This window comes from Nyctereutes procyonoides, unplaced genomic scaffold, assembly GCF_905146905.1.
Source record: "Nyctereutes procyonoides isolate TBG_1078 unplaced genomic scaffold, NYPRO_anot_genome, whole genome shotgun sequence".
NCBI classification, from domain to species: Eukaryota; Metazoa; Chordata; class Mammalia; order Carnivora; family Canidae; genus Nyctereutes; species Nyctereutes procyonoides.
In genome coordinates this window covers 49,050,461-49,075,394 of record NW_026575052.1, presented here as the reverse complement: position 1 = coordinate 49,075,394, position 24,934 = coordinate 49,050,461, and the positions used below count along the sequence as shown (strand labels likewise).

At 39.1% G+C, this 24,934-nt stretch overlaps 1 protein-coding gene across 3 annotated transcripts in view; it reads right to left on the bottom strand.

The window, feature by feature from the left end:
* The window catches only part of DIAPH1 (diaphanous related formin 1), a 95,362-nt gene that overhangs the window by 62,992 nt on the left and 7,436 nt on the right, over positions 1–24,934 (bottom strand). For 2 of the 3 annotated variants that reach the window (XM_055331801.1, XM_055331803.1), the window contains exons 2-3: positions 1,929–1,955; positions 812–967 (exon numbers count right to left, since the gene is read on the bottom strand). In XM_055331801.1, coding sequence (XP_055187776.1) covers positions 812–967; positions 1,929–1,955 — 183 coding nt within the window. The remainder of the gene's footprint in view (positions 1–811; positions 968–1,928; positions 1,956–24,934) is intronic. The other variant, XM_055331802.1, reaches the window with a different exon arrangement.

Here is a 24,934-nt window from a genome sequence, read left to right as displayed (position 1 = left end):
AGTAAATAAAATCTTAAAAAAAAAAAAATCCCATGCTTTTAATTAAGTTAGGCCTGCTGCTAGTCTCTGCATCTGAAACTATTCTGGCAACATACAGGTCTTATGAAGCTTTGGAACCATGTACTCCAAACTTTACAAGACTTAGCACTACAGCACATTCACTGAGGGTCCTGCTCACTCAATGTCCCTCACTGAGGACAGGAAAGCCACAATGAGTACTTTATTACTCAACTGACTTTGGCCACAATCTTCAAAGATCTTCTAGGAATTATAGCATCAGAATTTTCTTTTCAGATTCACCACTAAATAGAAGTGCCTTTCCATTCCTCAGTCTCTTTTTGTATAAAATTCATGGCTAATGCTCTAAAACTTTATCTACCCTGGCTAACCCAAAGGTGGTCTCCACACTACCACATGAGTTAGTCCACTCACTTTATGTCTTTGTAACTAACATACTGCTGTGCAGAAGGACATTAACAAAGTGGTCACTGATCAGGTATTTCCAAGCCTAACTCATCGATTGCTTTGGAAGGTTCTGAGAACCAATGTCACCATTTCGAGTTACAGAAAGTCAAAGTTATGACAAATGGTAAGTATCACAGTGAAGGAAATTTGCTAGAAATTTGCTATGGACAGGTGGGTGTATATTTAGCCACTTTGTTAATAGGACTATTAAGTTCTCTGTTAAGCCTGAAATTCTTCATAATTAAGAGCCAATTAAGGGGGATCATGCCCAAAAGAGTGCCCACCACGCCCACAAATGCATTTTCAGAAAAAAAAAAAAGGAATATTTTGAGGTGGGGAAACTTACCAGCATCTGTTCAAAGAGTACTAGAACTTGCTCATCTGAAACGTCTTGCAATGACTGTGCTGTGGGGTCATCCCCATATGATGCAGAGGAATTTCTATGAGCAGAATTGGGCTTTTCCTTCTCCTTCTTAATTCTCATGCTGGTAAATCTCTCCAGCTGAGAAAGAGAAAAAAGTATTAGCAGCGATCCATTTTCATTTGCACAACAAACCACACATGAAGTAGCCAATTTTCGAACTTCTTATTTGTGCATGGTTCCTCTGGTTTGTGGGCACTTCAAGTCTTCCGACATAAAAACAAGAAATCTCTCATGTAATTTAGTACACTGACTGTACTCTCATCTTCATCCAAAGATAAGAGGACTGAAGTATTAGGATTTGAAACCTCTCTACAAAGAGAAAACTTTGTTCTTGAGCTCTCTTGCCATTTCTAAGTCTTCCAGCAATACAGAACTGAAAACACCTCATGTATAGAATTATCTGAATAAAATGCCATTTCTTTCCCTCAGAGGATCCCTCCCTTCCAGAGGTTGAGTATGACCAGAGAATTTAGTAGATGTAAGTTATGCAGAATAAACAAATGCCTTAAAACCAGGAACCATTACTTTTTCTTCCTTCTGTATACTCTAAAACCCCTGTTATGCAGGCAGCAAAAGTTCAATATACAGTCTTCAAAATCCCTTCTGCAAAGAATACAGTGTACTTCAGAGGTATATATGCCACCTCTGTGCTAACCAAAGATTCATGAACCATTCCCCAAACCTCAAGTACCGATGCTCAAACCAAAGAGCCACCAATAAGCTGCAGCTTGTTAGCTCTACCTGTTTGAAAATGACAGTATCTTCAAGCACTGTGGGACTTTAAGTGATAGAAGTAGTATTCAGACTGCAAGTCAGTTATGAGTTTAAAGAACATGCCTACCCTTGGAAGCCAATGAATATCCCAGGGGAATGCATGCAATGGGCCAAACACAGAGCAAAGAGTTAGGGAAAAGCTTTGGGAGGTTCTGAGAATAGAACCAATATCACCATTTCGAGTTACAGAAAGTTAAAGTTATGACAAATAGTATCACAGTGAAGGAAATTTGCTAGAACATGCACATACTTAAAATTTCCTTACCTCATCTGCCATGAGCCGCTTCAGAGTCTAGGAAACAGGAAAAAAGGAGGGAGAAGGAAGAAAAGATAGATCAGTGAAATTCCAGGGAACCTCCCAAACACCTGATGGGTTGGGGCGAAAAAAGAGTAAGTTGAAAGGATCTAAGCTACTTTCTACAAGCTAGAAGAAGATTTCAGCAAACTATTCCTTAGCACATTCTCTTGTGCAAGGGGCATGAAGGAGTTTTAAGGTCACTAACATATGACTCTTTAGTGGGCAAAACAAGTAGAGAACTGCAAAGACTCTAAATCTGATGACCAATATGCCTATGAAACATGTTCAACTTCATTAGTAAACAAGGAAAATCTAACTAAAACCACAATGAGATATCGCTTCACACTCTCAGGACTGGCAAACATTTTCAGGTCTCTCTGGTTGTAGACCAGCAGGAGCTCTCATACGCTATCAGTGGTAATGTAAAGTGCAATGGCCACTTTGGAAGATAGCATGACGTTATCTAGTAAAGTTAAATACATATATATACACAACTCAACACATCAATTTCTATAAATCTACCCTGCAGAAACTTGCATGTATGTACCAGGATGTATATATAAACAAGAATGTTTGCAGCAATACTCTAATATCTAAAACAAAAAACAATCCAAAGAGTCATCAAGAATAGAATAGATAACCTGGTACCATACAGTGGGTAACAATTAATTACACAGAGAAATTAAATGGACTTACAGCTACTCCAAGAGCATTAAAACTAAATGTGTTATTTCTGGGCAGCCCAGGTGGCTCAGTGGTTTAGCACTGACTTCCGCCCAGGGCGTGATCCTGGAGACCCGGGATCGAGTCCCACGTCCGGCTCCCTGTATGGAGCCTGCTTCTCCCTCTGCCTGTCTCTGCCTCTCTCTCTCTCTCTCTCTCTCTCTCTGTCTCCCATGAATAAATAAATAAAATCTTTAAAATAAAATAAATGTGTTATTTCATTTATATATCAACTATATTATTTAGGATATAAAATTATAAGCGGAATGATTATCACAAATGTCAAAACCGTGTTGTGACTGCAGAAGGTGACAGAGGGGCTTCTGAAGGACTCACAATTCTATTTCTTGACATGGATGATGGCTACATGGGTGTTTGGTTTCATAGTTCTATGTTCTCTTCTGTATACATGCTGTACTTAAAAAGAAAATGAGCAGGGATGGTAAGTAGGAATCCTCTGTCCTAATACTTAATTTTAAGTCATATTTCTTTCTGCTAATGTTTTACAAGATTATATACAGTAAATACCTCTTGACTAACTTCCTCAACTAATGAAAAACTAGCTCTGACCCTGCCACAAAGCTACTTTAACTAACCTTTTTATGGACAAGAAAACTCTCTACCATTATGTTCACATTCCCCATGTCAGAGTTCGGTTACATTTGGTGTGAACTATAAATCTTAACTCCCCCCTCCATGGTCTGGAGGAGGCCAAGCTTCCACCGACTAAGGGCTAATCAGATACCTAAAGCTGTAAGAACCTTGCTCAGCATCAACAGAATTTAAAGCTACTTTGTGTGTGCTACTCACTGGGGAATGCAGGGAGAAGGATAGTGAGGCAGACAGTAACACTGAAGGGGACTAACGGTCCTTTTGTCACAACCCCTTAGGGGATACAGGCTACAAAAAGGATGAGTACATACAATTTAACCGCTACCAAGGTCAAGCTTATTTGCACTGAAAGCAACTGCTTCCAGAAGCTTGTCCTCCAAACTCAAAATGTTCATTCAGAATCAAGCAACAACCCTAACATTTCTGGGATGGATGTAACATAGGAACAGAAGTTGAGGCTAATGAATCAGTGCCAGATAGATTGCTCACAGCTGCAGGCTAAGTTAAAGAAAAGGAAACAAAGAACCAAGGTTCCTTCTGCCTACAGACTTTCATTTCTGTCCATTTCATATCTACTACCACTACATAAGCTTATGCTTAATAATGATTATCTCCGCTTGACTTAACTGCAACAGCTTCCTAACTGATCTCGATGCCTCCAGTCCTGTCGACCCCACACTAAATCCATTCTCCATACCATATCCAAGAGTAATCTTTCTAAAATGCCACACTGTCCACAGTTATTTTCTCATTTAAAATCTTTTAATGGCTCCCTATTGCCCTCAGGTTAAAAATCCAAATTCTCTAGTGTGGTCTAGGACATTCCTGGCTTCTTTCCCTTGATTCATCCCTCACAAATCCTCTACCTCAAACTCTATCTTCTGGGCATCCTGAATCAGTTGCAGGTCCAAAAACAGATCATGCCACCCCAGACTTTCCCTAGGCTGCTCCTTCCCTCAAGCGAGACTGTGCTTTCAAGGCTAACTCCAACAGGCCCTGCATGATGATACCAACTCTAATTGGAGAAGTGCTTCTTCTCCTTATGTTTCCACAATAATAGGTACTTGCCTGTCTCATAGCCCTAGTTGTGGATTACAGTTGTTCTTGACTGTGACTCTTCTATCCTCTTCCAGACTAAGTTCTTTCAGGACAGAGCCTGAGACTTAGTCATTATATTTCCTATGGACAGATACCACAGTCTGGGGCTGCTTTCCTAAAATACCAAGTCCTGAAGAAGCTCTCAAACCTATTCATTGTTTCAATGAAGAAAACTGAAGCCTAGACAGGTAGAATAAATCACTGAGGTCACATGATCAGGAAAAGGCTGGGTATGAACTCTAGGCTCCAGATGCCAAAGCCTAAAATCTTTGCATTCCCCAAATTCTTCTGCCTTGTTTCCATTTAATACCGACTAACTCTTGCCTTTAGAAACAAAAGTGAATATACTTTTCACAAGAAGAAGATACCACATTCCCTTGCTTCTCTTGGTGCATTATTAGAAACAGATTTAATTACTTTAAAAAAAGTACCCCAGGGACGCCTGGGTGGCTCTGTGGTTGAGTGTCTGCCTTTGGCTCAGGGCAGATCCCGGTCCAGGGATCGAGTCCCACAAGTCCCACACCGGGCTCCTGTTAGGAGCCTGTTTCTCCCTCTATGTATCTCCTTCTGTGTCTTTCAGGAATATATAAATAAATTCTTTTTAAAAAACTGTGTTTAAAAAAAAAAAAAGTATCCCAATTAGCACTCCGTTTAAGGACAGCAAAAATGATGCATGCAGGATCAAAGTTGCACTTCCCCAAAATGTCCAACAGAGGGAAGCAACTACCAGCAAAGTGAATCCTCCTTTAGTCAAAATTCTGTTTCAGAACCCAACAGAACACCCCAACAGCAAACTCAATTCAATTACTGAAATGTAACCTGTTACTACAGTGTATTGACGGTGTATTGTTTACTCACTATTATGTTTTCTTTACAGATCCTCTGTACACTATGCTTGCAAACAGTAAGCTTTACTCAGTGTTTTAATTATATCATTAGTTGTGCTGTGGTTTCTCTGAGATACAGAACAAAAAATTCCCAGATCATAAAAAGTATAAATGACTAAAACTAGTGGGGTCCAGGAAGATAAACGCTACTAGAGATGTATTTGTGCTTTACACTACACCTCGATGTCCAAGTTTTTATCTTTAAGTTCTCTAATTGCCCCACCTGTCTCTTAATGGTTTGTTTGGTTTTTTTAAGATTTATTTATTTATTTATGATAAACAGAGAAAGAGAGAGGCAGAGACACAGGAGGAGGGAGAAGCAGGCTCCATGCCGGGAGCCCGACGTGGGACTCGATCCCGGGACTCCAGGATCACGCCCTGGGCCAAAGGCAGGCACCAAACCGCTGAGCCAACCAGGGATCCCCTCTTAATGGTTTTATTCTCACCATTCTCCTGCAGTCAATTCCCCAAACCAAACCCTTACTCTCCTAACCTGTTGGCACGAAATACTTCATCTTCCTGTCCGTCCTACAGAGTCTTACTAAAATTTTTAACTACAAATAAAGATATTAAAAGAAACATAGATACCAAATAAAATCTTTTTAAAATATCAAAATCTGCTCACAAACACAGATTAATAGGAACTACTAGATAAAGGACAGGAGACTGAACAAAGCACCTAATTTTTTCCCCTCTTGAAACCCTTCTAAATCTACAGAAAAAGATTTCTTGAAAAGAAAACAATGATGGAAGGAAAGAGCCTACAAGGTTGGGAAGAGCAAGAAAAGCACAATTGCAACCAAATTTTGAAGCTGGGGAAAAAATAGACTAGAGATAAACCTAAAAGACCTAAGAGGGCAGCCCCCGTGGCACAGCAGTTTAGTGCCGCCTGCAGCCCAGGGCGTGATCCTGGAGACCCTGGATCGAGTCCCACGTTGGGCTCCCTGCATGGAGCCTGTTCTCCCTCTGCCTGTGTCTCTGCGCCTCTCTCTCTCTCTCTGTCTCTATGAATAGATAAATAAAATCTTTAAAAAATAAAAACAAATAAAAATAAAAGACCTAAGAAAGCTGAGTCCTAAACCAGAAGTAGGAAAAGACAATAAGCAATTGTAATTATATTTAACCATCCTCAAAAGGCTGAAGAATTAGCAACATGAGGTACCTGGAGCCTGGAAGGAGGGGGAGCCTAAAAATAAGCAGATTGGTTGGAAGCTGTTTAAGAAGCAGTTTGGTCTGTAGATCCTTCCAATCCCAATTCCCCCAGCTGTCCTCCTGGCCCATACAAGTGAGACAGTACCCTCCCTTACTCCAGCAGAAGTCTGCAAGTTTATTCTTACAGGGTCTCTGAACTGGGAGATGCCAGGCACAATTGTGGGTAGGAATCTTATACCTAAATCTAGGCATAATAGATACTGAGACACCTAGCACCTTTCCCATATAGTTTCTGAAAACCCCAGCAGCCTGAGTGGCCATTAGCCCTGAGGCAGAAAATTAGAAGACTTCTCAGGGGAAATGAAAAATGACCTAAAACTCCTGACACCGCCCAAGTAGATCACCTTGGGAATTCTGCAGTACAATATGGAAGCTACCAGCCACACGTATTAATTGAGCACTTTTAATGTTGCTAGTATGCCTGAGGGAAGAATTTTAAATTGTATTTCATTTTAAATAAATTTAAATTGAAAAACTAATATATTATTGTTAAAATTAAGTATCTTTGGAATATCCTGGGTATGTGAATCTCTTTTCACCTGAAAATTTTATGAAGTCTAAATATACTTCAACTTGGGGCACCTGAGTGGCCCAGTCAGGTAAGCATCCAACTCTTGGTTCTGGCTCAGGTCATGATCTCAGGGTTATAAGATCAAGCACCATACAGGGCTCCGTGCTCAGGGTCCAGTTGGCTTGTCCTTCTCTCTCCTCCTCTGCCCCTCCTCAACTCCCCACCCAATCCCCACACCCCTATGCACTCACACTCTCTTTAAAATAAATAAATAAATAAATAAATAAATAAATAAATAAATAAATAAATAAATAAATAAATAAATAAATGAATAAATAATAAATGAATAAATAATTTTTTTAAATGTGCCTCAACTATTTATGAAAACTTAGCATATAAATTGAAATGTGCTGTAAATGTAAAATATACACAGGCGTACAACAACTTAATATGAAAAACAGAATATATAAGGGCACCTAAGTAGCTCAGTCAGTTAAATGACTGCCTTCGGCTAAGGTCATGATCCCAGTATCCTCGGATCGTCCTGGGACCAAGTCCCGCATCCAGCTCCCTGTTCATGGGAAGCCTGCTTTTCCCTCACTCTGCCACTCCTCCTGCTTGTTCTCTCTCTCTGCCAAATAAATAAATAAAACATTAAAAAAAGCAGAATATAAAACATTAATACTTTGGGACACCTGGGTGGCTCAGTGATTGAGCATCTGCCTTCAGCTCAGTGCATAATCACGGTGTCCTGGGATCGAGTCCCACATCAGGCTCCCTGCATGGAGCCTGCTTCTTCTTCTGCCTATGTCTCTGCCTCTCTCTGGGTCTCTCATGAATAAATAAATAAAATCTTTAAAAAAAAAAACATTAATACTTTTATATTTATTACATACTGAAATCTTTTTATATGCTGATTACCTAATTAATATTATTTAAATTAACTTCACATGTTTCTTTTTGCCTTTTTCTGTGGCTGCCAGAAAAATCATAGATTGCATATGGGACTCATATCTCTATTGTACAGGTCTGTTCTATAGTAAACTGCACAGTTAACAATCTTAACCTGTGCATCAAGAGTTTCCAATCAGTTTGTTAGTCCCTCATTTTTCTTTTTTTTAAAGTAGGCTCCATGCCCAGCATGGCATCCAACACAGGGCTTGAACTTGTGACCCTGAGATCAAGAGCCAAACGCTTAACCAACTGAGCCATGCAGGCACCTCTGTCAGTCCCTCATTCTTAAACATTAGCAGACAAGCCAGGTTATCAGACATTTGAGAAAAGCCACTAATATACGACATAGAAAAAACACAAAAGACAACTTATCAGACTATGCAAAAAGATTTTCAAAATCACTAATTCCAGAAAGGAGAACATAATGCCACTTTAAAAAGAAACATTCAGAAGAAAAAGAACCCACAGAAGTAGAAAATATGAGAACAGAAACTCAAAAGAAAGCTCAATAGAAGGGCTAGATTAAAATTGAGGAAATCTCCCAAAAAGCAGAGCAAAACCTCAGAGATGGAAAAATAAGAGAGAAAAGATAAGCAAAGATAAGATCAGTTTGGAAGGCTCAATACACAATAGGAGATAACAGGGGAGCAAGTTACCAATGAAAAAAATTCAAGAATATTTCCCAGTACCAAAGGATAAATCTCCAGCACAAAGGATAAACATAGACCACAAAGGCAAAATTTCAATACAATGAATACAAAGAATATTCTAAAGATCCAAGAGAAGGGAGAAAAAAATGGTCATATGCAAAGTAATAAGAACAGATTTGGGTTTTTTTAACAATATACCAAAAGCTAGATGATAATGGAATAAGGCCTTTAAAAATATGAAGAAAAGTAATTTCAATTTTTTTAAAAATTTTTTATTTATTTATGATAGTCACAGAGAGAGAGAGAGAGAGAGAGAGAGAGAGAGGCAGAGGCAGAGACATAGGCAGAGGGAGAAGCAGGCTCCATGCCCCGGGAGCCCGATGTGGGATTCGATCCCGGGTCTCCAGGATGGCGCCCTGGGCCAAAGGCAGGCGCCAAACCGCTGTGCCACCCAGGGATCCCAAGAAAAGTAATTTCAAATCTAGAATTCTATACTCAACAAATCAATCAAATATTGGGTTCAGAATAGACATTTTCAGAAATAAGCTTTCAAAAAATTTATCACCAGGCATCTCAGAAAGCTATTGTAGGATATGCTCCACCAAAATGAGGGACCAAACCAAGGATGTAAAGGACTTGAAACAAGGGCAACAGGAGACTTAAACCATAAAAGAGGTAAAGGAAATCTCTAGGGCAAAGATTCCAGACAACTGTTCTCTGCCGGAGAGCACAATTTAAAGAGGACTATGACTCTTTGAGGAACCTCCACACAGTTTTCCAGAGTGGCTGCACCAGTTCACATTCCCACCAACAGTGCAAAAGGGTTCCCTTTTCTCTGCATCCTCTCCAACATTTGTGGTTTCCTGCCTTGTTAATTTCCCCCATTCTCACTGGTGTGAGGTGGTATCTCATTGTGGTTTTGATTTGTATTTCCCTGATGGCAAGTGATGCAGAGCATTTTCTCATGTGCATGTTGGCCATGTCTATGTCTTCCTTTGTGAGATTTCTGTTCATGTCTTTTGCCCATTTCATGATTGGATTGTTTCTTTGCTGTTGAGTTTAATAAGTTCTTTATAGATCTTGGAAAGTAGCCCTTTATCTGATACATCATTTGCAAATATCTTCTCCCATTCTGTAGGTTGTCTTTTAGTTTTGTTGACTGTATCCTTTGCTGTGCAAAAGCTTCTTATCTTGATGAAGTCCCAATAGTTCATTTTTGCTTTTGTTTCTTTTGCCTTCGTGGATGTATCTTGCAAGAAGTTACTGTGGCCGATGTGGTTTATGTATACAATGGAATATTACTCAGCCATTAGAAATGACAAATACCCACCATTTGCTTCGACGTGGATGGAACTGGAGGGTATCATGCTGAGTGAAATAAGTCAATTGGAGAAGGACAAACATTATATGGTCTCATTCATTTGGGGAATATAAATAATAGTGAAAGGGAATAGAAGGGAAGGGAGAAGAAATGGATAGGAAATATTAGAAAGGGAGACAGAACATAGAACATGAAGACTCCTAACTCTGGGAAACGAACTAGGGGTGATGGAAAGGGAGAAGGGCGGGGGATGGGGGTGAATGGGTGACGGGCACTGAGGGGGGCACTTGACGGGATGAGCACTGGGTGTTATTCTGTATGTTGGCAAATTGAACACCAATAAAAAATAAATTTATTATTAAAAAATAAATTAAATAAAATAAATAAAATAAAATATAAAATAAATAAATAAATAAATAAAATAAATAAAATAAAATAAAATAAACCTAGGACTATGAGACCTGAGCCTAACCCTCCAAGACTGTCATCACCATCATTCACTTTTGTTCTGGGCTTTTAAACTGACAATACCTGGTGAACCTGACCCAGTTTTTTGGCTTATTGGTACCATAGGTTAATAATTTCTTCCCTTCCTTCCTTACTCTACTGCCCAGACTGCAAGGACACTCATTCCACCCTACAGTTTTTCTACTTTGACTTATCCAGAAGAACTAAGATTGGTCACAATAAGCTTAGAAAAAGAAAATACAAAGCAGTGTACTCCTCTGACCATATTCTTGTTGGATGTCTAATATTTGATCATCACTGCAGCTTTGCCAGGTGCACAAGTATGATGAGCTCTGTTTCCCAGGCTTGGCCCAGATACCCTCAGAAAAAGCCCTTGTAAACACTCAGAGAATCTAAAGTCAGTCTCTGTATCTTCTCCTGGGAGCTTCCATCTAAGAGTGGCAATACTGTCATTTACACATATAGATTTTTACTTATTACTTGATTTTTAAAATAGTATTTCATTTATATATGCAAACAATTATTGACAAGAAGCTTTAAGGAAAAAAAAGGGGGGGGGACCCAAAATGGAGTCACTTGTGCTAAATCCCAGATCAGCAAGCTAAGGCTTGATATCTAACCTAACTGCGATTTCAACCTCATCCAAGAATGTAACCTTTAACCAATTAATTTAGAATTATGTGATCAGCACTAGTGAGATAATATGCATCATACCCCAAGGTGACCTTGCCTGAAACAATCTATTATTTGTTAAACACTTGCTTTTCCACCACCTTCTTCCTATAAAAGCCTTCCATTTTGTACAGCTCCTCAGACCTCCTGATTTGCCAGATAGGATGCTGCCCAATTCAAGAATGGTTGAATAAAGCCAATATGATCTTCAAATTTACTCAGTTAAATTTGGTTTACAGCATAAAATATTTTCTTTTTAAAAAGAGTAAAAAAGGGGCACCTAGCTGATTCAGTCAAAGGATGTAACTCTTGATCTCAGGGTTGTGAATTCGAGCCCCAAGTTGGGTGTAGAGATTACTTAAGTAAATAAAATTAAAAGGAGTTAAAAAGGGCAGCCCCAGTGGCTCAGCACTTTAGTGCTGCCTTCAGTCTAGGGCATGATCCTGGAGACCCAGGACTGAGTCCCACATCAGGCTCCATGCATGGAGCCTGCTTCTCCCTCTGCCTGTGTCTCTGCCTCTCTCTCTCTCTCTCATGAATAAATAAAATCTTTAAAAAAAAAAGGAGTAAAAAATTTTTTATTCTACAGGAATTTATTTAATAGGGGTTGCCTGGGGGGCTCAGAGTTGAGTGACTGCCTTTGGCTCAAGGTGTGATCCCAGAGTCCCGAGACTGAGTCCCACATCAGGCTCTCTGCATGGAGCCTGCTTCTCCTCCCTCTTCCTATGTCTCAGCCTTCTCTCTGTCTCTCTCATGAAGAAATAAATAAAATCTTTTTTTTAATAGGAATTTATTCAATAGAATTAGATGAGTAAATAAGTTTCTAAAGGCCATTAGCTGGTGTCAGAAAAGAGATCAACCAAATTGCATTTATTAAAATGACCTTCATCTTCTCCAAAAGATGCTCCATGTTATCAAATCTTATTTAAATCAACACAAATTGCTCAAATATGCACTGCATCAAAGGTAACAGCATCAAATGGGGTGACTGGATGGTGCAGTCATTTAAGCATCCAACTCTTGGTTTTGGCTCAGTTCTGACCTTGGGTTTGAGATCAAACCCTGAGTCTGGCTCTGTACTCAGTGAGTAGTCTGCTTGAGTTTCTCCCTCTCTCTCTGCCCCTATCCCGCTTCCTCTCTAAAATAAATAATAAATCTTAAAAAAGATAACATTACCAAACATAAATATATTTCAAAGATAAAATAAACATATTTGGCTGGGTACTGTTCTCCATTAAGACCATCAATCAGGTAGTCCCGGTGGCGCAGCACTTTGGCGCCACCTGCAGCCCAGGGCATGATCCTGGAGACCCTGGATCGAGTCCCACATCAGGCTCTCTGCATGGAGCCTGCTTCTCCCTCTGCCTGTGTCTCTGCCTCTCTCTCTGTGTCTCTATGAATAAATAAATAAAAATCTTAAAAAAAAAAAAGACCATCAATCAACATAAAAATTAAAAGCTGTCCCCTCACTCCCCGCTTCCAGAGAATAACTCAAGACTCTGATTCACTCACCACATCCTAATGTAATATGTGGTAAGATAAATCTTTTGGTTAACATCTACAGGAAATAAGAAACTTCCTAGACACTTTATAGTTTGGCTTAAGAAACCCAAAACAAAAAGGTCGGGATCCCTGGGTGGCGCTGCGGTTTGGCGCCTGCCTTTGGCCCAGGGCGCGATCCTGGAGACCCGGGATCGAGTCCCACGTCGGGCTCCCAGTGCATGGAGCCTGCTTCTCCCTCTGCCTGTGTCTCTGCCCCTCTCCCTCTCTCTTTCTCTCTGTGACTATCATAAATAAATAAAACAAAATTTTTTTTTTTAAAAAAAAGGTCAAAAGACCCCAAGATATGCCCTGTGAGGCCAAACTAATCAGATGACTTATTGAGTATGAAACATACCCTGATCAATTGTTATCATAATAAATGCAAATGAACTGTAAGATTTCTCTTCCATACTGGATTTGTTGTGGTGATGGTTCTATCTTTTAACACTTCAGCTTTTAAAAAGTGAGTAGATACTGGAGCACCTGGATGGCACAGTCAGTTGAGTGTCCAACTCTTGGATTCTTCTTGGTAATTTGGTAATGAGCCCCACATTGGGCTCCATGTTCAGTGAGTAGTCTACTTGGATTTTCTCTCCCTCTCATTCTGCCCCTCCCCTCCATGCCCACATGTGCTTTCTTTCTAAAAACATTAAATAAATAGATCTTTTAAAAGTGAGTGAAGGGACTAAACATGGCAGTCTTCTCTTCTAGGCAGAGGTTCCTTCTGTTTGTTTGCCTAACCACAGAACTGGAAACTTTTTAAACTCAAGAATATAGGAAAATCATTCCAGAGACTATACCCAATTCCCTGAATCTTTAATTTTCCCCACTCATCGGAAAAAGGGGACAGAATTCTCAAACAATTAAGGATAGTCTCTTGGCACAAGGTGTTCATGTAGCCAAACAAAAAGTAATTAGGTAGTATCCTTAGTAGCAGAGAGGTGAGCAAGGATCTAAAAAGAGAATATGATTGAACTTTACTTTGAAGAGAGTACATTACATAGCAAAAAGTGTTTCCAATTCCTACCACTGTGCTTCACAAGAACAGTTAATCATGGACGATAATTCTATGAACTATGTGGCTTATACACAGGTAATATAAACCTACAATTGCAAGCCTAGATCTCAGTACTTTCTAAAATACCCTGTTCAGGCTAACTTATCTAATCTTTTAAAATTTGTAATTGAAGTATAGCTAATATACAGTATTAGTTTTAGGTGTATAGTACAGTGACTCAACAACTACATGTTATGAAACGCTTACCAAAATACTACAGTATTACTGACTATATTCCCCATATTGTACTTTTTATCCCCATGACTTATTTTATAACTGCAAATTTATAATCTCCTTTGCCTATTTCTTTTGCCTATTCCTCCACTACTCTTCCTCCACCATCTTTTACAAAAATTTTGGTTAGGCCAGTAACAGACATATCTAAGCTCTTGGCTAAATGACTACCACCAGAACACCACAGCTGAATGCACTTTGGACCCCACTGTGTGAAGATTCTAAGAGGCCAAGGATCCCTGGGAACTACAGGTTTTCTTATAATACCTTTAATCACAAAGCAATTCACTGCCTCAGGATAGTCAATTCATACCTCTCCCTCTTCTGACATTCACTCTTGTTCAAGGGCTGTCTAGTGTAAGGGACATGTTCAGAGTGGTAGATAAAATTCTAAGATGTCTTCTGAGATTCCTAGCCTGACATATGCACCCTGTATAATTACCAGGACTTTATGAAAGGATATCACTCCTGTGATTAAGTTATATTATTTGGCACAAATGACTTTTAAGAAAGGGAAATAATCAGCACAGGCCTGAGCCAATCACACATGCCCTTTAAGTCTGAGGGAACATGTTAGGGACACAAGGATTCAACATGTCATTTCTGGCTTGAGCAGGAGGGGGTAAAATGCAAGGACTGCAGGCAGCATCTAGTTGCTGAGAGCCAGCCAAGAAACAGGGACTTCAGTTCTACAACTGCAAGGAACTGAACTCGGTCAACACCCAGAATGAGCTTAGATGCAGATTTTCCCTGGGTGAGTCCAGATCTTTGGGCCAGCTGTCATACTTTGATTTCAGCCCTCCAATACTATGAGAATGCAACCATATTCATTCTGGACTTCTGACTTACGAATTGTGAGCTAATAAGTACATTTTGTTTTAAACTGTTGAGTTTCTTATGTAGCAGTAGGAAACTAATACATTAAACAAACTGATGAAATCTAAAATTTATCTAGAACTTTGGTTAAAGGAAAAAGACTGTGAGTCCTGGTTTTTTATTTTTTATCCTAAAAAACTACAAGTATGATTTTGAGCAAATCACTTTAATTATTCATGCTTCAGTTCCCTTATTTATTAAAAACAAAGCAAAAGCAGACATACACACCTCTTGGCAGCTATGAGGTCATAAAGCACAGTGTTAAAAGAGATCATTCGGTAAAGTAACTGTGCTGTTGATACTACAGAAAGACTTGTTTTAAAATACACACTTCAAGGGATGCCTGGTGGGGCTCAGTGGTTGAGCATCTGCCTTCCACTCAGGTCATGATCCTGGGGTCCTGGGATTGAGTACTGCATCAGCCTACCCACAGGGAGCCTGCTTCTCCCTCTGCCTATGTCTCTGCTTCTATGTGTTTCTCATTAATAAATAAAATTTTTAAAAAATAAAAAATAAAATACACACTTTAAGAATGGACTAGTTGACACTGTGCTCCAAACAACAGGAGCAAAAAGCTATTCCTCATCTATCAACTATACACTAAGCCATAGTCAGTCATTTTGCAAAAAGAACTAAAGAATTTACCAATGCCAGGCTCTCAATATATTTTACAGACTGTTTATTGAAACTGCTTCTGTGGACCAGACTGTAAGTTGCAGCAATGTCTTGTTCTTTTGATGAGTCCAGTATTTAATAAATATTTTTTAAAAGATTTTATTTATTTATTCATGAGAAAAGAGAGAGAGAGAGGCAGAGACACAGGCAGAGGGAGAAGCAGGCTCCATGCATGGAGCCTGACGTGGGACTCAATCCTGGTCTCCAGGATCACGCCCTGGGCTGAAGGTGACACTGAACCGCTGAGCCACCCGGGCTGCCCTAATAAATATTTTAAAAATAAAATAAAAATATTTTAAATATTTTAAAAATCAGCATCACTGATGTTTAAGAACATCATCCTAAGCACAGTATATTCATTCATTAATTCCTTTACTCAAGTTGGGCAAACCGAGGAAATACTTCAAGTCAAAGTCTGTGACAGTGTGATTGTTATGGACAAGTCAGTCAACCATGAGACCACACCTTGAAGGGTGATGTCTTTCCCTATAAATGAGAACATGATGCATGTTCTCACATGATGCATGACACATGACACATTGTGAGCCGTCCTTGAGCAAAATATCCAACTATGGGACACATGTCACCTAGAGAGTCTTCCACCTCCTTTGAAAAGCTATAAGCCCTAAGACACAGGCTACCTACAGGTAAGATGTAAAGTGTCACTACAGCCAACAACAATCTTCTTTCAAATCCTCAACTACCTACCCAGAAAAGATCAGGTAAGATACGTGTCATTCAGAACCATAGAGAACAGAGAGCATGGTCTGGCTTTGATTCATCTCTTTATTCTATCTATCACAGTGATGACATTAAGTTATTAGGATTGTTCCTTAGAAAAATAAAAAATTAAAAAAATTAAAAAATAAAAACAAAAAAAAAGGATAGTTCCTTAGGCAACAGAAGGTTATCATGTGCACTTGAATTCAATTACCAACAAATATCATTCCAATTTGGCTAAAAAATTTGTCACATTTCCACTAAGAGACAATAAGGGCAGGGTGAACTTTCTTTTTATCAATCAGTTTCAGTCTTTAGGACTGTGTCATTTCATAGGGCTGGTATGAAGAGTAAGTAATAAAATGGACGGAAAGCACTTTGCTTTGCAAATTGCTTTGTAAAAGTTAGATAATAATACAATGATGGAACCTATGACACTTTTCAGCCTCCCTTCTTCAGTTCCCACTCCTCATTCACAAGCCAATTACAACTGGAAAGAAGATAATAACGGGTATATCTTCAAATGTAGAGAAGAAATTTCCCTTCCATTTTCAAGGAATGGCCCAAGGATGACACTGCATTAAGTCAGGATCTCATCTACTATTTACAAAGAAACAGACTAGATTCTGACATCACTACTTACAGGTGTCAAAAACTGGAGCGCCCACCTCCAAAAAGAAAATTTTTAAAAAAGGGTATCACTGAGAAAAAGAAAAGCACAAAAATGACCAGAAATCAAAAAACATCAACTATAAAGCTAACTTAGTACCATTAAGTTAAATGGGTTTAAAGGAAAGAAACCTAAAGATTATCTAGCAGTCCCCCAAAACAGAGATGGCTCATTCATGCTCCCCATGAGGAGTATGGGAAAGGTGCTAAAGGAGTAAGACCTTAGCAACTCATCCATTTGGTTTCTTGCTGCCTCAGCAGCCCCACAGCTCAATTTAGAACTGGACAGTTAACCTGTCAGAATTTATACAAGAAACAAATCGAACACAGTACAGGAAAGTCCAAGCTCTTTTAAACCTAATTAAGAGAGTCCATTCAATCTACTCCTGCCTTCCAGAACCAGTATCTTTTTACTGATACCACCCAGGGAGTCCTGAGAGATTCCAAGCAGTGGGGCTTCTTAAGCTCAAGTAAGAAATGTCCTACAAAGGTATTAGGTAACTAATCATTCCCTGTTTCAATAATTTAGTTATAAATTTGAGCCAATTTACTTACAAATGCAAAGCAACAAACTTAATATCCACACAACTGTCTAAATCAGTTGGTGAGAGTCTCATTTCAAATAAACCACATTTCCCAACTGCGATTAAAATGAAGGAAAAACTTCTTTTAATATTAAGAGTCAATTCTCTGACAGGTCCAAAATGCATTCTAATAATCCTCTATTAGTTCAATAAGGCAAGCTTCTTGGGGAAAAGGAGAAGGTAACATTTTGTCTACCACTTAGTTCATTTTAAAGTCTGAGACTGGCAAGAGCCTGCATCCTAGATAGCTGATAGCCTAGAGAAAAGAAGGGAAGTCCACTCAGGTTTCACTATTCCAGCTCAGCAGAGCAGGTGGAAACCAGGCTGGGAACATTGTATTCCCCCTACAAGTCCATCCAAACTAACTGCCAGCCCCTTGCACTTTGAATCACTCATGGGTTGGGACAACAGACTGCCAACAGACAAAGTGCTCAGATTCTGGAAATCCTAGTTTCTTATCAAGTGTCACAAGGTGTGGCAGACATGACCCATCTCTTTTGCTGTCAGGAAGGAAGTATATGTATATTCTGTCATTGGTGAGAGATCAGTAAGCAAAACTTCCTCCCTTTCAAACATCCTAGGGTTCTGATAAAACTTCTTTTTTTTTTTTTTTTTTAAAGTTTTTTTTTTTTTTAAATTTTTTTTTTTTATTTATTTATGATAGTCACACACAGAGAGAGAGAGAGAGAGGCAGAGACATAGGCAGAGGGAGAAGCAAGCTCCATGCACCGGGAGCCCGACGTGGGATTCGATCCCGGGTCTCCAGGATCACGCCCTGGGCCAAAGGCAGGCGCCAAACCGCTGCGCCACCCAGGGATCCCTAAAACTTCTGAACACACACAGAAGTATTCCCCACTTTTCAACAGTTCACATTATGCTACTTCACTTTTTTGGAAGACCTATATTAGTACCTGTTTTTGCTAACTGAAAGAAATCCATGAAAGATCTTCACTTTTAGAAAAAGAGGTGAAAAGCGAAAATAGCATCCAGTGCTTGTTTTGCAGCAAGTGATTATGAGAGACACAGCGCACATCCCGAGCAAGACTACACTCAGCATCTCAGCATCAGGCCACCACAGCTTTGAAGTGTGTCTGTAGGGATCCTTGGGTGGCTCAGCGGTTTAGTGCCTGCCTTTGGCCCAGGTCGCGATCCTGGAGTCCCGGGATCGAGTACCACGTTGGGCTCCTGGCATGGAGCCTGCTTCTCCCTCCGCCTGTGTCTCTGCCTCTCTCTATGTCTATCATGAATGAATGGATGAATGAATGAATGAATGAATGAATAAATAAGTGTGTCTGTAAGCATCCGTGTTTTATCTCCATTTATTTTGTGCATCCATTAGCAAAATGTGGCCTAAGTTACCAAGAAAGCCTGAGAGAGGTTATTTTTAGGAATGCTCAAAAATTTTTCCATACAAATTAACGGTAAGTGCTTCTTTGCTTTAGTCATTTTGGTTTATGAAAGATTTCATAGGAATACCCTACTTTCGGGATCCCTGGGTGGCGCAGCGGTTTAGCGCCTGCCTTTGGCCCAGGGCGCGATCCTGGAGACCCGGGATTGAATCCCACATCAGGCTCCCGGTGCATGGAGCCTGCTTCTCCCTCTGCCTGTGTCTCTGCCTCTCTCTCTCTCTGGGACTATCATACATAAATAAATAAAAATTAAAAAAAAAAAAAAAGGAATACCCTACTTTCAAATATGGGGTGGGGGGAGGGAGGGGAGTGAGAACTGTGTAGAAAACAATAAATAATGTTAACCTATTTTTCCAAAATTTCAACACATTTCTCCAGTTCCAAATACTGATACTTCTTCCTCACTTTCTTACTGGGCCTCTCTCTTTACTGCCTGGGCTGTAATTGCTCCTTTAAAAAGGGGGTGTTGTCCATTCATTTGGAAAGAGTCAGTGACTCAGGAATGCTGTTTCCCAATCTCCATAGCAACTGTTTTCTCCTCCCATGTTGTGATGTGAGTAGCAGGACATCTACTCTTCCTCAAGGGTGAGCACATGTATGACACACCCAAGGCCTGGCTGACACAGGAAGTTCCTGCAGCTGATATTACTTATACATACAGGGATCAAGTATGAGTCCACCTTGTTTTATTTATTTTTTTTAAGATATTATTTATTTGAGGGGCAGCCTGGGTGGCTCAGCAGTTTGGTGCCACCTTCAGCCCAGGGGTGATCCTGGAGACCCAGGATGGAGTCCCACATTGTGCTCCCTGCATGGAGCCTGCTTCTCCTTCTGCCTGTGTCTCTGCCTCTCTGTGTGTCTCTCATGAATAAATAAGTAAAATCTTAAAAAAAAAAATTTTTTTTTGAGACACACAAAAACACAAGAAGGGGGAGGGGCAGAGGGAAAAGAAGACTCCCCGCTGAGCGAGGAGCCAGGCTCAATCCTGGGACTCCAAGGATCATGACCTGAGCAGATGCGCTCAACTGGCTGAGCCACCCAGGTGCCCAAGGCCACCTTGTTTTAAATCCCATTCTCAAATCCTTCATTCCCAATGATGGTTACACCTCTTTTTTTCCTATCTACACATCATTCCTAAATACCCAGAAATAATCATAGCCTACTGATAATAGCTTAACTGATCCAAGAATTACATTACACAAACTTGATCTTATGAAACCACAGTAAACATTTTCTGGACCCCTTCATATCTAGAATAAGATCTGATTTTGAGAAAATCTTGCAGGGGAGAGGGGCAAGAGAGCATGAGGTGAATTCTCATTATTCCTCTATCACCAGAAATACAAGCCAGAGTTAAAATAAAGTACTTCTGATTCTTCTAGCAATTGTACTTACTTGTGAGGGACTGTGATCTAACACAAACATAAAATTTCAGGCCAAAGTACTTCGGATACAAAGAGACTTCCATGTATCATGTATTTTTCTTTATGGCTTTATCTATTTAAAAATAAATGTAATTTCTGGAAAGCAAGGTAGGGGATTGCTTAATTTTAAACACATCTATGTTTCTTATAAATAGGTGTTTCACTTTTATACTAAAAAATATATTTCCATTTTCAAATAAAAGCACTTTGCAAAGATCAGAAAAGCTAGAAAATGTTTAAGATACATTGTTTTAAAAGTAGAAAACTTCTGTAAACGATAGTTGCAACTCTGTAAAATATCTGCACACAGACAAAATAATTTAGAATATTCAAATACTAAGAGAACTAAAAATGAAAACTAGAAATTTTGGGTTTAGATACTGTTATTTTGAAAAAAATTTTTTTCAAAAAGAAAAGCATAAAAATCATAGCACAACACCTTAAAGCAAAGCAACATCATCCAATACCCATATGCAAGATGCCCACCAGTATTTACTCTTCTCCAGTAGTACTCTACTTAAGTCAATACTCTGGCAGGGCACAGTTACAAAAATTAAGGGTGACAAAGCAATGAAAGAATAATGAATAGTCTAAAAACTAGCTCACCTAATTACATGACCTTGAGCAAATTAGTACCTCCAAGCCTCAGTGGCTTCCTCATATTAAAATGAGGAGGCTGGGCAGCCCGGGTGGCTCAGAGGTTTAGCACCACCTTCAGCCCAAGGCCTGATCCTGGAGACCTGCATCAGGCTCCCTGCTCCCTCTACCTATGTCTCTGCCTCTCTGTGTCTCTCCTAAATAAATAAATAAAATCTTAAAAAAAAAAAAAAAAAAAAAAAGACTGGGCTTAGTTACTACTGCTCTTTTTGAGGGTAGCCCAATGCCTGTTGTTTGCCTGATAGTACATATCCTCCAGTGGCTTCTCACCACTTCTTCTTGTGGTTTCAATCACAGGAAACAGACGTCACCCATGGGCCTAGAAGTAAGTAACGAACAAGCCCTAGCGGATGCAAAGAGCTGCCAACTAGGGCCAACTCCCATCTTTCTAAAATATAAGAATCAAGAAGTCACTAGAATTTATGCTTGGGGAGTCTGATACACATCGTTCACAAAAACTAACAAAACTAAAAATATCTCTGTAGGTCCCATGCGTCCAAATATGATGAAATAATTTTAGAACAGTCTCAATAAAAAAAAAAAAAAGAACAGTCTCAATCTACTTTGCTTCTATGACCAAATGAAAAAACTGAAGAATAACTATGGGTAGGAATATAAGAGTTTAAGAAGGGGGAAAAAAAGGTCACTAGTACTTTCTATGGAGACCTAGACATATCCTGATAGTTGAAGACTCATCCTTATCTCCTTTATTTAACAGTCTATGTAAGCCTTTCTAGAGCCTTGAAAGACTATGACACAAATAGATTAAAATAATATGGGGACTTACCAAGTGTTCACTTTAAATGTATGTTAACAATTCCTACAGCAATGAATCAAATACTTTTTTCATTCATAATGAGGTAAGTTGGTAACCCTCAACTATGTAAAATAATGCAGAGATTTTTAATCTTATAGATATGTTCCTTCATTAAACACAAAACTAGAAGATACTATCTCTAAAGAATAATAAACTTTTCTCAACAGAGTTCTTTTGATCGGATATAGTTAACATTAGTGGTTCTCTCCACCTTGGTGAGAGGACTAATGTTTTTGAAACTGCCAATCTCCTACATGAGACCACAGAAATGGAGAACCTTCAAAATCATCTCAAGATTCCCAAGACTAACATTAAAACTAAAATACATAAAAAGATATCACCAATTGTAAGCAAAACACCACCAATGGGCTTAGGCACCTCATAAGCAAGATGTGAAATAAGATCCCCCCCCCCAAAAAAAAAAGTTATCTCCCTTTTTCTCTACGATACACACACACACACACACACACACACACACACACACACACAGGTTTTTGGGGAGTTTTTTTTGTTTTCTGTTTTTCATTCACAAGACTAAAGAACATCTCAAATAAGCAGGCAATCAAACCCTAGGAAACCCTTAAGAAAAAATAATAGGGCCCAAAAATAAGTTCTGATTGTTCCCACAATGGGATTTCCCACCTGAACCCACAATTTGGCTATACAGCTTTGAGATCCAGCTGAGAATTATAATTTTTAAAATCTAGATTTATCACTCAAGGTCTGAAAAATGGGTGTGTTAAAACTGATAAGGATTGTAAATCAAACAAACTTAACTATCTAAACTCCATCTAGGTAGCAAAAAATATTCCACTGGAATGTTAACACTTATCTATTCTGTTCTTGGACAGGCTGATTTATTGTCCAAATCACACATTCACATGACAAAAAAATTGCACCAATGTGCATCATGATGTGCTACAAAACACTAATTTTCAGTCCTGCTGTTTCCATGTTTCTCAGAAAGAGAACCTAAAAGCCCTTAACAGGAATAAGATAATTCCTATGAACTGGCTTCACCTTTTTTATTTTTATAACTATTTTTTTTTCTTAGAGATTTTGTTCATTTATTCATGAGAGACTCAGAGAGAGAGAGAGAGAGAGAGGCAGAGGCGAGGGAGATGCAGGCTCCCCGCAGGGAGCCCGATGCAGGACTCAATCCTGGGACCCAAGGATCACACCCTGGGCCACAGGCAGGCGTTAAACCGCTGAGCCACCCAGGGATCCCCTGGCTTCAGCTTTTTTAAATGATCGCTCTCCCATATAAACCCTCTTGACTGCTATAAGTGAGCCATTTTCTTTACCACAGCTACACATTCTTGTCTCTGAGCCTCTGTTCACACTGCTCTCCACACTGTGAAATACCTTCTCTACCAAATACCAATCCTTGTATTTCCCTCCAAGGCCTGACACATCTATGAAGTTAACTAAAACTGTCCACAATTATATCCTGGGTCATTTAAAGAATTGGGGACATAAGGACAAACCTTTGAAATCATTCATGTTGAGTCACTAATATTACTAAAAAAAGACCAAGAAAAGTGGAATGACTTGCCCAGAGTTCAAATGGTTAATTAGTAGCACAGTCTGACTAAACAGCAATATTTGGAAAGAATACTTCAGTGGAAGATAAAGGGTCTAGTCCTAGGTGTAGCCATAAATGTGGACAGATCACTTCCCTAAGCCCGCATGCCTTAATGTGTAAAATAAACAGTTTGAATGAAATAATATTTGGCATTCAAAGATTCTGAAACCTATTTCTTCTGAACCACAGTCCAGTACTCTTTCTACTTAATTCCTTCACGTCTCTGAAAATTCTACAGCTTTTAAATTCTGTGTGCACAGCCATTGAACTTTTCCTACCCATTCTCCTATTTATATGACTGAGATGACAATCTATTAAAAAGCAAGGACTGAACCTGATAGAGGACAACCACATGACTTCATCTTTAGCCTTTTGGATCTAGGATAGATCCATGTGGATTCAGACAAACAAGAGAAACTCCCTTCTCTACTCTTTTCCACCAGTCATACAGAAAATCCTAGTTCCGGGTACCTGGATCTCTGAGACAATGTCTTAATAATTAACCACAAGGAAATAACTGCCAGGTCTAAAGAACAAACATCAGTAGGCCCCAGACTCAGAAAAGACCCTGAAGTTATTCACCATTCACAATCCTTAAAGTCAAGTTTAGGGCCACAAAAAGAGGATTTTAAGGATAAATAGGCCAATCCTAAAATACAGAAAAGATTAACTCTTAGAGGTGGTCTAGCAACAGCCCTTTCCCTCCCATTTGTCACCACAACCTCTGCTCTCATCAATTTAAACAACTAAAACAACTGACAGGCGATGCTGTTAGAGGTGTTTCATCTATAAAGAAGGTTGCATTTTTAAAAATAGTTATTGGCAACTTAATAACTCATGAGCCAGAAGAAAGATTGGTTTTGATGCACTGAAACAGCTATCTCTTCATGCCTAAGAAAGGTTTAATTATATAATTCTTGCAATGATTTCAAAGTCTACATTACTAAATGCAAAAAGCAGTTAGCCATTTAACCACTGCACTTTGTCCATTTAAACCCAATACTTCTTTCCCACCAAATGAACTGAAGGAGAGCCCAGTTTTAATTGGCTACAGTCATCAAGAGACTGAAGAGATGACATCAAAATTTTCTGTGAAATTCCTAGCAGTGAATACTCTTTCATACTGCAGGTGCAAAGACTGCACACTTGTAAAATGTCAGTACAATGTAGGGAATAAGATTTAAAAAAAAAAAAAAAAAAAGCTAGATCTCAGTTTGAATCTCAGTTCTACAAGCTAAAGCAAGTTATTTGATCTCACTGAGTCTCAGTTGAATTACCTATAAAATGAGAATAACAATAGAACCTATTTTATAAGACTGAGGTAGAGATTAATGAGATAATGAATCTAAAGCTCTTTAGCACAGTGCTAGGCCTGTAATAAGTACTCAACAAAAAAATGCTCTTATTACTGGTACTGTTATTACTACTCCCTGTCCTTCCAGTCTGGTATGGAATTCATCTTCCTATCTATCAAGATACTGAACATACATTAATATTTATAGATAGGAAGATTGGCATTATACAGTAGCACACAGAGTACAGGAGAACAAAAGGTTTCTAACATCACATATTAAGATGGAAATGCCTCCAGGAAAAATGGAATCTCAAAGGTTCCC